The sequence below is a fragment of the Tupaia chinensis genome, unplaced genomic scaffold, assembly GCF_000334495.1.
Source record: "Tupaia chinensis unplaced genomic scaffold, TupChi_1.0 Scaffold000377_5, whole genome shotgun sequence".
In the NCBI taxonomy this organism is placed as follows: Eukaryota; Metazoa; Chordata; class Mammalia; order Scandentia; family Tupaiidae; genus Tupaia; species Tupaia belangeri.
In genome coordinates, this window is record NW_006159879.1 from 2,323,682 (window position 1) to 2,335,332 (window position 11,651).

The following is an 11,651-nucleotide window of genomic DNA, read 5'->3' on the forward strand; positions in this document are numbered from 1 at the left end:
ATTCTCCTCTCGGGATCTTGGGCATGCACGCATACACACCCAGCATGAGTTTTAAGCCACCGGGTCCGGGACGTGAACCGTGGTTGACTCCGTGGGAGTCCAGCGACATAGCCATTACACTAACTGCTGGTTCCCCAAAACAGTAACTTTTCAGCTGGCTCTGTGGCCTGGTGGTTAGGACAGCTGGGTCACACATGCCTGACCACGTGCTTGAGTCCACGCCCTGAGGCCTGGAAGTCGCAGCAGGTGCGTGTGCATGCACGCCCAGACCTGCACAGGAAGGAGGTGGAGGAGGGACGGTCATGCGGCCACTCCTCATGGGACGTGCCTCTCCTCTCTTTGTCTCTTTTTTGAAGCACACATGTCCTCTAGAAAAGAAATAGCAGCTTTCGTTTTCTAAATTGTGCATAACCTCCTAAATTAATTCAAATTACAAAAACTAGTCGTCCTGTTACAGCAGTAGATCATGTATGAGTCCCACCTCTGTGTCGCAGGGTACTTGGGCGTCCGTGGAGAGGAACGCAGAGGAGATGGGCAGAAAGGCCGCGGTGTGCCCTCGGCTTAGGCTCGCCCGGACACGGTCCCTCCCGGAGCCTGAGTCCCATGTCTGACCTGCCCGTTGTCCCTGCTGTCCACAGCTCACGTGATTGCCAAGGCCAAGGGCCTCGCCATTCTGTCTGTGATCAAAGCGGGGTTTCTGGTGACTGCCAGAGGCGGCAGCGGGATTGTCCTGGCCCGGCTCCCGGATGGAAGTAAGTGGCCCTTTGCTTGTTGGGGTGGGTGGTCGGAACCACTTCTCGTCCCGTTTCCTTTCTGAGCACATGTCATGGGGAACAGGGCAGGCTCCCCTGTGTCACCCACAGTGGGTACCATGAGGCCTCTGGACTGGGCTCAGAGTGGTGTCACATGTGTCACAGCCCTCTCAGGACAGGAGACAGCCCACGTCAGCCACATCTGCCCTGTGTCAGCCCGTCGCCCACTGCAGGGCCGTATTTAAACACTTCTAGCGTTAAATGTGAGTTCTCACCACTCGCCTTTTGGTTTTGCTGTGCCCGAAAATAAAAGGCTTTCTGCCCTGCCCCATCGAAGAGCACTTACGTGGTCCCATCGGCAGGTAATTTGGGTTTAGCCTCCAGGGCATGATCTGCAACTTGTTTTTTCAGAGATGAAATAAAACTATATCTGCATAAATCCCAAGGGCCAACGTTTATAGTAATATTTAAAGTGTTTGCAGTTGTATCATAACCAGCGAAAATGCTTTTCATTCCAATCTGACATCTGCTGTCAGTCCTGTACGGAACATGTTTTCCTATTAATAGCTGTTCTTAGCGTACATGATTTAATTTTATTTTAAGAGAGAGAGTGTGGGACACTTACAGAAAACAGCAGAGGTGTTTGTGGGACATACGGCTTTTAGACACCCATTGGTCCCCATGGTCAGTAAACCCTCCTGGAAGCCGTGGACTAGCTCTGGGATGGCACCGTCAGAACCCGCCTCTCTTCAAGCACCCCCTAAATTCTTCTGGGCAGACTTCTAGCAGGGCAACCACAGATGAGAGTGTGGGCGACGGGGTCCCCGTCTGCTGGGGCTGTCTGCAGGAAGCTCTCGGGATGTATGGGTGTCCTGGCCACTGCCCACGGACAGGCGGGACAGTGGGGGCTCTCTGTCCCATGGAGCTTCCTGCTGGGCTCACACCTAAGGTCTCCGCAGCCAGTGAGCAGCAGTGGCACTCCGCTGGGGAAGCCGAGTGGACGAGCTCCTGGGGTCCTGGCCAAGACGGCACCTCTAAGCGGGACAGCCGCTAACAGGGGTTGAAAACCAACCTTGGGATTACCCAGCACAGGCCTCTGTAATCAAAACTCCTCTAAACCTAAGCAGATTAACTCTGGGTATGTTCAAACAGTACCCTAGTCTCTAGAATGCAGGATGGCAAAGAAAACTAGCTTTAGAAAATGATTAGCCATTTACAGGAAGAACTTTATCCAACCTATTCTGCCCTTCCCCTACCAAATTAGAAGTAGTCTTTCTGGATCTGTTTAGCATAACGGTATCAGGACAGGTAAGTTTACAGCAACTCCAAAATGTGTCATTTCATGGCAGATGGAATTTGGAAATACCTTCTGAATGTAAAGAAATGTGTTTCCTTAAAATTTTAATGATCTTGAATTTATAGCCTATTTCTTGTAGTTCTCTGAGGTACAGCAGGGGTTACCACAGACACGATTTAGTCTTCTGTTACCCACAGAAGTGGCTGTAATAAATTCTCTTGACCCCTTCTGATCTGTAATATCTAGGATATGATTCCAAATAAAGACTAGAGCCACCGCCAGACTGTCTCACACACCGTGGCAGCTGAACTGTCGAATGCTGTCCTGCGGCAGGAACCGCATCTGGAATTACTTGAGGGCGGGAGAGACTTGGGGCCCAGTCTCGGAGCCTGAGACCCACAGAGGGTATCTAATCTTTCACTTTAAAAAATGGCATAGAAATATTTAGAATAAAATGTTCAGAAAACATTTTAAAGCATGGGGAAAATCCATAAGTCTTTAAAGGACAAAGCTGTTTGCATGTCGCCATGTTCCCCGGTTCTCCGTCACATACGTAGAATAACTCCTGTCTCTTCACCAGCATGGTCCGCGCCTTCGGCCATCGGGATTGCTGGACTAGGCGGGGGATTCGAAGTCGGAGTCGAGGTAAGCGGGTGAGGCGTGTCTGTGCCCATGTGGTCTCCGGAAGCCTGAGCTCACGCAGGGCAGCGAGGGAGGGTCTCTAGCATCCTCATCTTGCCCCTGACCCCAGTGGAGATCGTTCCGCCTGTATTTCTGGTGGCTCACCGCCAGTTTTCATTCCTTGCCCTCACTGAGCAGAGTTCAGTTCAGTCCCCTCTCCATTTTCCTCTTGGGATTTTGGGCACCACACACGCACATGTGCACGCACATACATACACACACACACACAGTGAGTTTTAAGGGGCCAAGTCCGGGACTCAAACCACGGTCAACTGCATGGGAGTCCAGTGACGTAACCATTAAGCCGTCTGCTGGTCCCAAATCCGTTCGGCTCTTTAAGGAGGGACCTTGCCTGACTTCAGTCTATGACTTTGCTGCGAACGATTAAGCTCGTGTCGATGGACTAGAACCTACACAGCAGGTCACATCATTCCAGGGCCCTCCTCACATGGCGTTAAGCCTTGCCTGGTGCTTTATCTCTAACTGGCTGGCACATCTCAAACCCAACAGCCCATTCGGTCCATTCTCCAGTCTCAGGCAGCACCCACCCAGCTGCCCTGTGCCTTCAGGCTGACCTTCCCCTGGTCTACCAGGAGGAGGTGCTCTTGCAGGCCTTCTTCCACACGTGTTTGGCCTTCAGTACCCACGACTGTAAACTATGGTACCAATGGAAGAAGGTATTTAGCGTTGCGTGTCCGACAGCATTTTTGTATTCCACGCAATCAAACCGAAGCCTTCAGAAGTGGCGCCCTCCTGCGGAAAGTGCACCGGCACAGCTCTGTGCGTGCCCCTCTGCTCCCACTGCCCGGCTTGGGGCTGCAGTCCTCTGCAGGTGTTGGAGGCCGGTTGCGGTGAGGACACTCCCTTCCGAAGCAGGGAGAGACTAAGCAGAAGTGGCTGCACCCCAGGTCCATACAGCAAAGGCCAGAGCGAGCATTCCCCAGACGATTCTTTGCGGTTGCGTTGTCAGTTCAGTATAGACTAACAGCCTCGAAAAACAAGTAGAACAGATGAAGTGCAACCGTATGATCTGTCAGCTACTAGAGCACCAAGTGTGCGTCTTACAAGGCAGCGTGGCAATGGGCAAGCCAGGGCAGGCGGCCTCTGCTGGTGTCCAAGCCCCTTTCCGGTGTGCACCTCAGCTTCCCATCCATGGAAGAGGTAAAGTGAGCCTTCCCTGTTGGCTTACGTCTGTGACTTACACAGGGACTTACCCGTAAAGGCACCTGGGAGGGCGTAAGCTGTCACCTGTGGGTTACTCCCTCCTCCATCTTTGCAGCTTACCTGTGCTTGCTGTTCGTGGAAGCTTCTGATGCAAAGCTTGTCTCTACAGTTTTGAAATTAGCTCTGGAATTTCTCCTGCTGTGCATGAGGATTGTTATTTACTTTTAAAATGCCTATTTCAAATAGAGACAAGAAGCGTGTCCCAAGGATGGGGAATAGGGTCCAGACTTCTCCAATATGGCCAAGTTGGCTCCAGAGCCCCACAGGCATCTCCGAGCATGACTGTGGTGCTCAGGCACTTTCAGGGAGCGCGTCTGGGCTTCTCCGCCTCCCAGGCATGTGTGCCCTCCTCCTCCCTGCCTGGGCAGCTGCTCTGACTCTGCGGCACCTGCTTAGGCAGGGGTGGGCCGCAGGGAGCAGGAGAGCTGCACAGGACCCTTGCGAATCAGGCTCTCTCCATGCCCATGCACCCTGCTGCCGGCTCTGCCCACTGCCCCTGCTGCAGACCCCAGGGTAGGGAGCCAAGCCAAGGACCCACACCAACTCTGAGGCCCTGCTCTGGTGGCCGTCCTGGTGCCTGGCTCCTGGCTCTAGCGACAGTAGCTTGTGTTTACCCTGCTGGTCTTGGTGGCTGCGAGTCCCCAGGGAAGGCAGGGACCGTCTCCTGTCCACAAGGTGTGGCCAGGACCAGCTATGCAATGACACCCACTGAGCCTGTCCCCTGTGCACGGATGGGGACTGACATGCCCACACCCAGGCAGGGCTTGCTTCTGCGCATACAGAAAGCACACACATGGTCAGGTAGTGCCAGCCAAGTTGTCCAGTAATCCAACCACCCACCTACCTGTTTTAGAACAGAATAGGTAATAATAGTTTGCACTTTTACAAACCTTTCAGTCTCATGAAGTTGCTCCCTGGACATGAGCAGTGGCTGTCAATGGCCTCTTACAGTGAAATACCCAGAGGTAGTGGCAGTTGGTGGCCCTGGACGGGCCCTGGACCAGTCTGGGTATTTCGGACATTGAGGGGCAGGACGTCTAGTCTAAGCCTCCTTCAGATGGGAGGAAAAGAAGGTTCAGAGAAACTGTGGTACTTGTTCGAGGCCTCACAGGTGCATGGGTGATAAAGTCCAGCTTGCTTTAAAAAAAAAAAAGTATTATTTCTCCCATGGGAGAGAGACAGGAAAGAGAAAGAGAGAGGCACCCCACACTCACAGGGTCCTCACGCCATAACCCTTCTCTTGGCCGTGCCCAGGATCCTGGTACGCAGGCTGCCATGTGCAGGAGGACCTTGGGTGCCAGCCTGGGTCTTCCCCAGCCTCAGCATGACTGGCTGGTATGACTGCTGCACACTGGGGTGGCCAGACCCCACCTACCCCGGTCGGACCTGATGTAACTTCTGCTTCCGAGGACATCATAAGAGGCAGGCAGAGACCCGCGATGACACTGGCATCTTGCCTAGCAACTAGGGCGTGGGTGCACAGTGCATGTGGAGATTGAGCAGATATTCTCTGGAGGGAAGAGTATTTGGGACTAAAGAGTAGACAGAGGGAGGGAGCCAACCAGTCCCTGGTATAGGCTAAAGTGACCCTGGTCTGATGGCAGGACGAGAAGGCTGATCTGATGACAGGCCTGCCGGGCCTGGAAGAGCTCCATGCACTAGCAACTGGTCAGGGTCAGGGTCAGGGCTAGGGTCAGAGCTAGAGCTAGGACTGGAGTTGGGGCTAGGGTCAGGGCAAGGACTAGGGTCAGGGCAAGGGTCAGGACAAGGGCTAGGGTCAGGGTGAGGACTAGGGTCAGGGCGAGGGTCAGGACAAGGGCTAGGGTCAGGGCGAGGGCCAGCAGGACAACTAGAGGCAGGTAGATGCCAAGTGCTTGGATATGGCTAGGAACTAGTTGCAGTTGGGGCTAAAGTGAGGGTTAGTGGTTCGGGTTAGAGTTAGGGTCAGGGTTAGTGGTTAGGGTCAGGGTCAGGGTTAGGGTCAGGATTAGTGCTTGAGTTAGTTTATACTTAGGGTTAGGGCTAGTGGTTAGGGTCAGGGTCAGGGTCAGTGTTAGGGTTAGGGTCAGGGTTAGTGCTTGAGTTAGTTAGAGTTAGGGTCAGGGTCAGGGTTAGTGGTTAGGGTCAGGGTCAGGGTTATGGTTAGGGTCAGGATTAGTGCTTGAGTTAGTTTAGGGTTAGGGTTAGTATTAATGGTCAGGTCAGGGTCAGGGTCAGGGTTAGGATCAGGGTTAGCGCTTGAGTTAGTTTATTGTTAGGGCTCATGTTGGTTAGGGTTAGGGTCAGAGTCAGGGTCAGGGTTAGGGTTAGGGTTAGTGGTTAGGGTTAAGGTCAAGGTCAGGGTTAGTGCTTGAGTTAGTTTATGGTTAGGGTCACGGTTAGGGTTAGTGGTCAGGGTCAGGGTTAGTGTTTGAGTTAGTTTATGGTCAGGGTTAGTGGTTAGGGTCAGGGTCAGGGTCAGGGTCAGGGTTAGTGCTTGAGTTAGTTTATGGTCAGGGTTAGTGGTCGGGGTCAGGGTCAGGGTTAGTGCTTGAGTTAGTTTGTGGTCAGGGCTCATGTTGTGGTCAGGGTCATGTGGTCTGGTCGCCTCTCATCCTGCGTTTCGTGTCACTCTCCAGGCCTACTTCGGCGCCTCACAGTGTGTGCGGGCATCTTTCCTAGACGGCTCCTTGCTCCGGGCCGTGTTTGCCTTTACCGTTCCCTGCAAACCCTAGACTCAGCTTTTGCTCGAGGGACCTGAGCCCTGCACACCGTGTATGCCCTGGGTGCCCTCTGTCACTGATTCTCTCAACTTCCAGGTGCGCGCTTCCTGGTGGGGGCTCCGGGCTCCGCCAGGGTTTCAGGTGTGGGAAGTCTGCCAGGACCAGGCCTAGCTGTCCTGCTCTGTGGCCTTCGGCCCTCTCTGTCATTAGGGTCCCACTGGAGGGGGTCAGGCACATGGTTGGTTCTTCCCACCCACCTTCATTGTCTTTCCACTGTCAACAGTGACAATCTCCTTCTGCTCAGCAGCCCTTAGAGCTGACACCCCAAACCTGGGAGGACTGAAGGGTGCCCTGTGTGTAAGTCTGAGGGGGACCGTGCTGAGGTGTGTCCCCCATCGCTGTCCCCATGCAGCGCCTTCCCTCTTCCGCTGAAAACGGAAATGTGGCTCCTCTTCCGTATCCTGTGTCTGTCTGCATTCAGTTTCCACATTACACGTCGTATAGCTGAGCTTTAACCAACATGTTTTAAATGCCGTTTGGTCTAACTCTTTAAATGCATGGTCTCTACATTTTAGGTATCAGATTTGGTGATCATTTTGAATTATGACCGAGCAGTAGAAGCTTTCGCAAAAGGCGGTAACCTCACGCTTGGAGGGAATTTCACTGTGGCTGTTGGGCCCTTGGGAAGGTGAGTTCTGAAAGCACTTTCTAAATAGATGTTACATAATAAAGGTTTAAAATTTGTTTTTTTACATTAAGAGGAAACATGGGGGCCAGCAGGTGGCATGGTGGTTAAGGGCGCTGGACTCCCACATGGCCGACCATTGTTCGAGTCCCAGACCTGACATCTTGCTTTCTCTCTTGCTCTCTCTCTCCCTCTCTCTCTCTCTCTCTCTCTCTCTCTCTCCCTCTCTGGTCAAATTAAAAAATACATATATAAATAAATAAAGTACAATAAAATAATTATTTTCTAAAAAGATATTAAGTTTAAGAAGAAAGAGGAAACATGAATGTAAATGAGCAGATCTACGACGTAAACATTCCCCAGGTGACTGAGGTCGTCAGAAATAAATTCATAAACACAGCCAGCGCGATGGACTGTAACGGAAAATCTGAGACCGGAAACACAAGGAAATCAAAACCGCGTTTTACTCCGCGGTTCTGTCTTGGGTGTGCTCGCTCTCTCTGCCAACAAAGTGCTATTCTAGTGTTACTCGAGCAGTGCAGGCATGCTTTATACGTGGGCTCCTTACAGGAGCTGCAGAGAAATCTGAGCTTCCTAGGTTCCGTGAAAATACTCGCCCGTAAGAGAATCCAAAATTTTTCATGCACAGCCTGTTTGAGGAGAGGAGGATGCACAGGGACGCACCGCCGGGTGGCTCTACCTGGTCCTGCCCTCTGCTGGCTCCACACCGTGTTCTTCCTCACCTCCCCATGGCGCTCTTTCCTCCAGGCCAGAGGAGTTGAAGTAGGTAGAGGATGAGTTAGTTCATTCAGGCTCCAAGTCCAATGCTGTTCACACACTCGCCTGCAGGTTTGGAGCCCCCCTGGCTCTGTGAGACAGGATCGTGTATTTTACAGGAATTTAGAAGGGGACGTTGCCCTGAGAAGTCCCGCTGCCGTCTTCACCTACTGCAAATCCAGAGGACTCTTTGCCGGCGTTTCTCTGGAAGGGAGCTACCTGATCGAAAGGAAAGAGACCAATCGAAAGTAAGTTCAGCGGGGACCAGCAGTTAGCGTAATGGCTATGTCGCTGGACTCCCATGTAGTCGACCGCGGTTCGTGTCCCTGACCCGGTGGCTTAAACTCACACCAGGCGCGTGTGCGTGTGTGCCCAAGATCCCGAGAGGAGAATGGAGGAGAAGGGATTGTGGCATGGCCATCCCCCCTGGGGGGTGATTTCTTGCTTTCTGTCTCTCGGTCTCTCTCTGTCTGGCGAGTGCACATGCTCCCTATAGCAAAAACCTCTCCAAAAAAAAAAAAAAAGTTCAGCCATGCCACGCTTTCTCCCTGGGAGTGGGTGTGAGGGACAGCCACTGAGGCAGCTCTGGCGTGTCTGCAGAGCCTGTGTGTGTGTGCAGTGGGTATAGAGCGTATGCAGGGTGTGTGTTTAGTGTGTACAGAGTGAGTGTGCAGGGTGTGTATGCAGAACGAGTGTGCAGAGAAAGTGTGCAGGACATGTGTGCAGAGCGAGTGTGTGGAGTGAGTGTGCGGGGTGTGTATGCAGAACAAGTGTGCAGGGCGTGTGTGCAGAACGAATGTGCAGAGCGAGTGTGTGCAGAGCGAGTGTGTGGATTGCATTCATCCGTCCCTTTCAGTGCAGCAACATGTGGCTCTAGGTGTATATTTAAAAATTCAATGTAGGGACCAGCACATGGTGTAATGGTTATGTTGCTGGACTTCCATGTAGTCAACCGCAGTTCAAGTCCCGGACCCAGTGGCTTAAAACTCACATGAGGTGTGTGCATGTATGTGCCCAAAATCCCAGGAGGAGAATGGAGGAGAAGGGATTGCCACATGGCCCTCCTCTCTGAGGGGTGATTTCTCGCTTTCTGTCTGTCTCTCTTTGTTACCCAGCAAGCACACACACCCTATAGCAAAAGTCTTTCTTTTAAAAAAATTCAATGTAAAAGTAATATGTGCTTATAGAAAATTTAGAAAACATTAAAAAGTAAAAAAGCACTCTGCCCCTCGAAGAAAACCCTATCCACACTTGTCTCCTGCCGCGCCTGGTGCACACCCATCACAGCACTGCTCCTTGCTTGGTACTGCGCCTCAGGGCCGGCCGGGCCCTCTGATCCAGGTGGGGCTGGCGTTCTCAGGCCTGGAGCAGGGCGCACCAGCTCCAACGCACGGGGCGGCCAGACAATCATCATCGTGAGGCTCGCCATTGGCTCCACCCGTCTTTCCTCCGTCTCAAATGGAAACCAACTTTCAGTAAAAATATAGTTTGACCTTTTTTTAGAGAGATTTTTGCAACAGGGCACATGTGCTCACCAGAGAGATAGAGAGAGACAGACAGAAACCAAGAAGTCACCCTCCAGGAGGATCGCCATGCCACAATCCCTTCTCCATTCTTCTCTCAGGAGTTTGGATATGGACACACACACACACACACACACACACACACACACATGCCTGGCCTGAGTTTTAAGCCTCTGAGTCTGAGACTTAAACTGCGGTAGATTATGTGGGAGTCCAGCAACGTAACCATTATGCCATCTGCTGGTCCCTTATAGCTTTATTAAAAAAAAAAAAAAGGATTTGGAAATATCATAAGAGGTGAGGGGAAATTTCTGCTTTAAATTGGCATCTCTATCATTTTTCTCAAAGCAGCAGACCCAAGAGAAGTAAAACACCATGCCTGGCAGGGGGCTTGCAGAGCTGGCAGAGTCCCCACCTGGGGCCGAAGGGCTGAGGCACAGCTGGGGCCCAGGCTCCGCCTGCAGCAAACAGCCCCCCCTAGACACCAGACCCACGCAAGTCCCCTGGCCTGGTCCACTCACAGTTCAGCTTATTTTTGCTTAGAAAAACAAAAAACTGCATCACGACTTTTCTGACAACCCAATAAAACCAAGAGCAATGTTTTCACCTCTGATTTTATTGATTTGAGGAGTATTACTTAAAGGCTTTTCGGGGACGGGCAGGTGGCATGTGGTTAAGGCGCTGCACTCCCCCATGATTGGCTATGCTCAGTTCCAGACCTGATGGCTTAAAACTGATGCCAGGTGTGTGTGTGTGTGCTTGTGTGTGTGTGAGTGCCCAAAATACCAGAGGAGAATGGAGAAGAGACTGCAGCATGGACATCCCCCCTGGGAAGTGATTTCTCACTTTCTTTCTCTCTGCCTCTCTCAGGCAAGTACCTATGTCCTGTGACAAAACCTGGGGGAACAAAGGCCTTTGTGGGGCCAGCAGATGGGATAGTGGTTACATCACTGGACTCCCACATGACCAACAGTGATCTGAGTCCTGGACCCAGGAGCTCGAAAATCACACCAGGCCCATGTGCGTGTGTGCCCAAGATGCTGGGAGGAGAATGGAGGAGAGATGCTGACATGGTCACCCCCCACCAGTGGTGGTTTCTCACTTTCCTTCTCTCTCTCTCTCTCTCTCTCTCTCTCTCTCTCTCTCTCTCTCTCCAGCACACACTGGACCTGGCAGCTTGCTTGCTCACCTTCTTTCTGTCTCTCTCTCTTTCTCTCTCTATTGCTCTCAAGAACACATGCCCTAAGGCAAAACTTCTACTAAAAAAAAAAAAAGGGCTTTTAGGACCTTCTGACTATAACCCTGTGGCAGACTGCCCCACTGAAGTTCAACTTAATCCTGAATAAACTAAAACAGAAATACTTCTTAATGAATTGCAGGACTTCCAAACATGTGAGATAAGCCTTTATGTAATTTTGATTAAAAAAATAAATATTTTAGGAGCCAACAGGTGAGGTAGTAGGTAAGGCATTTGGACTCCCACATGTCTGACTGTGGTTTGAGTCCTAGACTCAGTGACTTCAAACTCATACCAGGCACATGTGCTCTCATGCCCAAATTCCCCAGGAGGAGGAGGAGGGGTGGCAGTGTGGCCAGCCCTCCTGGGGAGAGATTTCTCACTTTCCCTGTCACTGTCTCTCTCCAGCCAATGTATGCTCCCTATGGCAAAAACCTAAAATTTAAAGAAATTACAAACTATATGCCTGGTATCATTTTTATAAGATACTTCAAAACCAAGTAAATACAGGTATGTTTAGTTTTGTTTACACATGTACATGTGCATATAATATGTGTGCATGCAAGCCTTGGTACGTGTCTACGGGTGGCTTTTACATGAGTAGAGGAGGGTGCAAATCAGAACACTGATGGTAGTTTCTTCTGGACATGAGTTTGAGGGAGTGGATTTAACACTCTCCACACTGTGGTAGAGACTGAAAGGTTGGAGAACATAAAAGCACTGAAGATAGTTATGACACCGGAGACAGTGAGGACAGAGGGTGGGAGAGGGAA

At 51.5% G+C, this 11,651-nt stretch overlaps 1 protein-coding gene across 2 annotated transcripts in view; it reads left to right on the forward strand.

Annotated features, from left to right (window-relative positions):
• Positions 1-11,651, forward strand: part of SH3YL1 (SH3 and SYLF domain containing 1) — a 35,315-nt gene that overhangs the window by 12,951 nt on the left and 10,713 nt on the right. For both annotated transcript variants that reach the window (XM_006153533.3, XM_006153534.2), the window contains 4 exons: positions 639-752; positions 2,630-2,694; positions 7,232-7,344; positions 8,238-8,366. In XM_006153533.3, the coding sequence (XP_006153595.1) occupies positions 639-752; positions 2,630-2,694; positions 7,232-7,344; positions 8,238-8,366 (421 nt within the window). The remainder of the gene's footprint in view (positions 1-638; positions 753-2,629; positions 2,695-7,231; positions 7,345-8,237; positions 8,367-11,651) is intronic.